The 2,666-nt window shown below is 62.4% G+C and overlaps 1 protein-coding gene across 1 annotated transcript in view; it reads right to left on the reverse strand.

Moving 5' to 3' along the window:
* Positions 1 to 2,666, reverse strand: part of BAIAP2 (BAR/IMD domain containing adaptor protein 2) — a 71,620-nt gene that overhangs the window by 32,131 nt on the left and 36,823 nt on the right. Inside the window, exons 4-5 of the mRNA XM_035899190.1 lie at positions 426 to 487; positions 55 to 126 (exon numbers count right to left, since the gene is read on the reverse strand). Of these exons, the coding sequence (XP_035755083.1) occupies positions 55 to 126; positions 426 to 487 (134 nt within the window). The remainder of the gene's footprint in view (positions 1 to 54; positions 127 to 425; positions 488 to 2,666) is intronic.

A 2,666-nucleotide genomic window follows, 5' to 3' on the forward strand; every position in this document is an offset into this window, starting at 1 on the left:
GGAGATGCCCGAGCCAACGCTTGCGTCGCTGGCCCACACGCGTCGATAACTCACGCTCAGGTACCGGGAGTCCAGCTCCACCTTCTGCTCCAGCTGCGTCAGGAGCTCGTTGTGGAAGGACTTGAGCTGCGGGCAGAAAGAGGAGATGCGGTTCCTGAGCGAGGGCTGGCAAAACCCTGCCCGGGGCGCGCCGGGGCAGGGGGTCGTACAGACGGAGTGGTGGGGGACGGACAGACGCTCGGAGGGGACCCAGCAGGGCAGAAGCAGATGCCCAAGCAGACCAGACCCTCTGCAGCTCAGCAGATTTGCTTCAGAGGGGCGGGGGTCACCCGGTCAAAACACTGAAAACCGTTTTGCTCCGCCGCACGAGCAGTGGAGCCCATGGTGAGGTGGAGAGCCTGGCGTGCCCAGGCTGGGGTGCTCACCATCTCCTCCAGCTGGTTCTGGATCTGCCTGTGGACCTCTGCCATCTGGAAGAGCACATCTCCTGCAAAGACAAGACGTGGGGAGGGGACTTGAGGCACTGAGCTTGGGGGGACACCCCAGGGCTGAGGCAGGCAGCACCCCACTGGCAGGGAGGGGTCCGCAGCCAGACCCATGGGTGCTCCTGGCACACCCCCAGTGCCCATCTTTGGGGCGCAGACGTTCACCTGAGACACTTGGACAAACACGTGTGTTTTGCATAGCACAAAGGGCATCAAGGACAAGCAGGAGCGGGGACCCCAGCACTCAGGGGCAGCCCTGGCCACGACCCACGGTGCCGTCAGCTACGGCGTCGCTCTGCCCGAGCCAGCCCTTAGCCTGGCCACAGGGATGCGACGAAGGAGCCGGAGATGACGGGACCAAGGAAAGTCCCTCAGCTCGACCCGATTCACAGTCCAGGCACTGAAGGGAGCAGGCGGAGAGGAGATGCTGCACTGATAACAGAGATGGGAATTTAAACAGCGCTGTCGGAGCCAGGAGCTTCACCCGATGCTCTCCCAGCTCCAGGTACAGCCCAAAGCCAAGCCCAGAGCGCCTGCCCCCCTCTCCCCCAGCAGCAAGGCAGTGGAGAGACACAGCCCTGGGACTCGGTCCAGGTCATAGGACCAGGAGCTGCAAGCGGAGCTAAGCCCCAGGGTATTGGCCTCAAAACCTCCGGACCTGTTCAACCTCGGCGGCTGAGCCGTGCGTGGGCAGCGAGGGCAGAGCCGCGGCACGGGGCTGCTGCATCCGCCGCAGTCAGTCCTGCGGACCCACGGCCCAGGGATCCCAGCTCTGCTTTGTCTCTTCCTTCAATTTTTCTCTTCCAATGCAGAATCCGAGTCACACACCCACAGCGCTTTTCCTGGGAGGAAGGGCAGCGTCCTGCCTAAGCAAAAGCCCCGGCGCGGCGGGAGCCAGACACGCACGTGGAAGCTGTGGGAGCGTCCTTCAGGAGAGGAGCCAGGGCTACTGTTCGATTAAAAACACCATCCCTGGATCAGAGCAAGCGTTCCGGGAGAGCCGAGCCCTGCCAGCTATTTGTAAGGGCTGAGTTCGGAAGCTCTTCCTTCCAGCAGGGCCAGGTCCCAGCTTCCCAGGAGGCTTCCAGCCTATATGGAGCTGTTTGTAAACTGAGAGCCATGATCCGTGCCTCCGAGCTACTCCGGTCTCGGACTCAGCCCTGGCACGTCCTGCAGCCGGCGGTGGCTGGGAGCCCCCCGACACCCGCGGGGGCTCTCCAGAGGGAAGCAGCACCCTACAGCCCACCCCATAAAGCGGAGAGCAGTGCCTGGGATAACTCAAAGCCCCAAATGTACAGCCCATAAAAATGTACGTGGAGTTTTAAATGACAGAACTGCAACCCCGAGGATGGGAAATGCAAGGGGAAGGGGACACCAGCCCTGAAGCCCCAGGACAACGTGTGGGAGTGCAATGCTCCCGAGGCTGCTCAAGGCAGTGGCTCCTGGCAGAGATGAGCCCAAGAACCCACGAGGGAACTGGGGATGAGCCCAAGAACCCACTGGAGGTGAGCCCGAGAACCCTCTGGAGGTCTGGGGTTGAGGCACCACAGCCCTAACCCTGCCCGATGGTGGGTGCCCCTTCCCCAGCAGAGCCCCCCAGCAGCCGAGACACACAGAGCCCCAGTTTGCTTCCGCACGGGGCTGCTCGCTCCTGTCCCACTCCAGCAAGAGCCCAGCCCCGGCAGACACCGCGGTTTTGGTGCATTTAGAGAGCAAATTAAACCGCGAGTCCTCGGCAGAGGACAGGTCCCTGCTGGGCTCCAGGACAACTGCATCCCCTGTACGCAGAGTCAAACCTCGCCAGCAGTGAGGCTGGGGTGAGCCAAACCAGCATCTCACCGGTGCGAGGGAACCACCGGGACCCTCATTCAGCACAGAAAAAGTGGGCATATGCTGGGCATACACTGGGCCGCTGCCTGGCCAGCCCATCCCCAGCACAGCCGGGCCGTCCGCCAGCCAAGTGCCACCACCACCACCTGACGGGGAACAACCTGGCCCAACAGCTCTTTGCTCTTGTGGCTGAAGCAATTCGTACTTTGCACCATACACTGTGTCTCAAAACCTTGTACAAACATTAAAATCTAACCCCTTTCCGTCCTTGGCAGGCACCAGCCCCCTCCGCCGCGTGTTGATGCAGTAGCAGAACTGGCTGCGGCAACCGCCGGGCGCGTCCCCGCCGCG

This window comes from Egretta garzetta, unplaced genomic scaffold, assembly GCF_000687185.1.
Source record: "Egretta garzetta isolate BGI_Z169 unplaced genomic scaffold, ASM68718v1 scaffold131, whole genome shotgun sequence".
Classification (NCBI taxonomy): domain Eukaryota; kingdom Metazoa; phylum Chordata; class Aves; order Pelecaniformes; family Ardeidae; genus Egretta; species Egretta garzetta.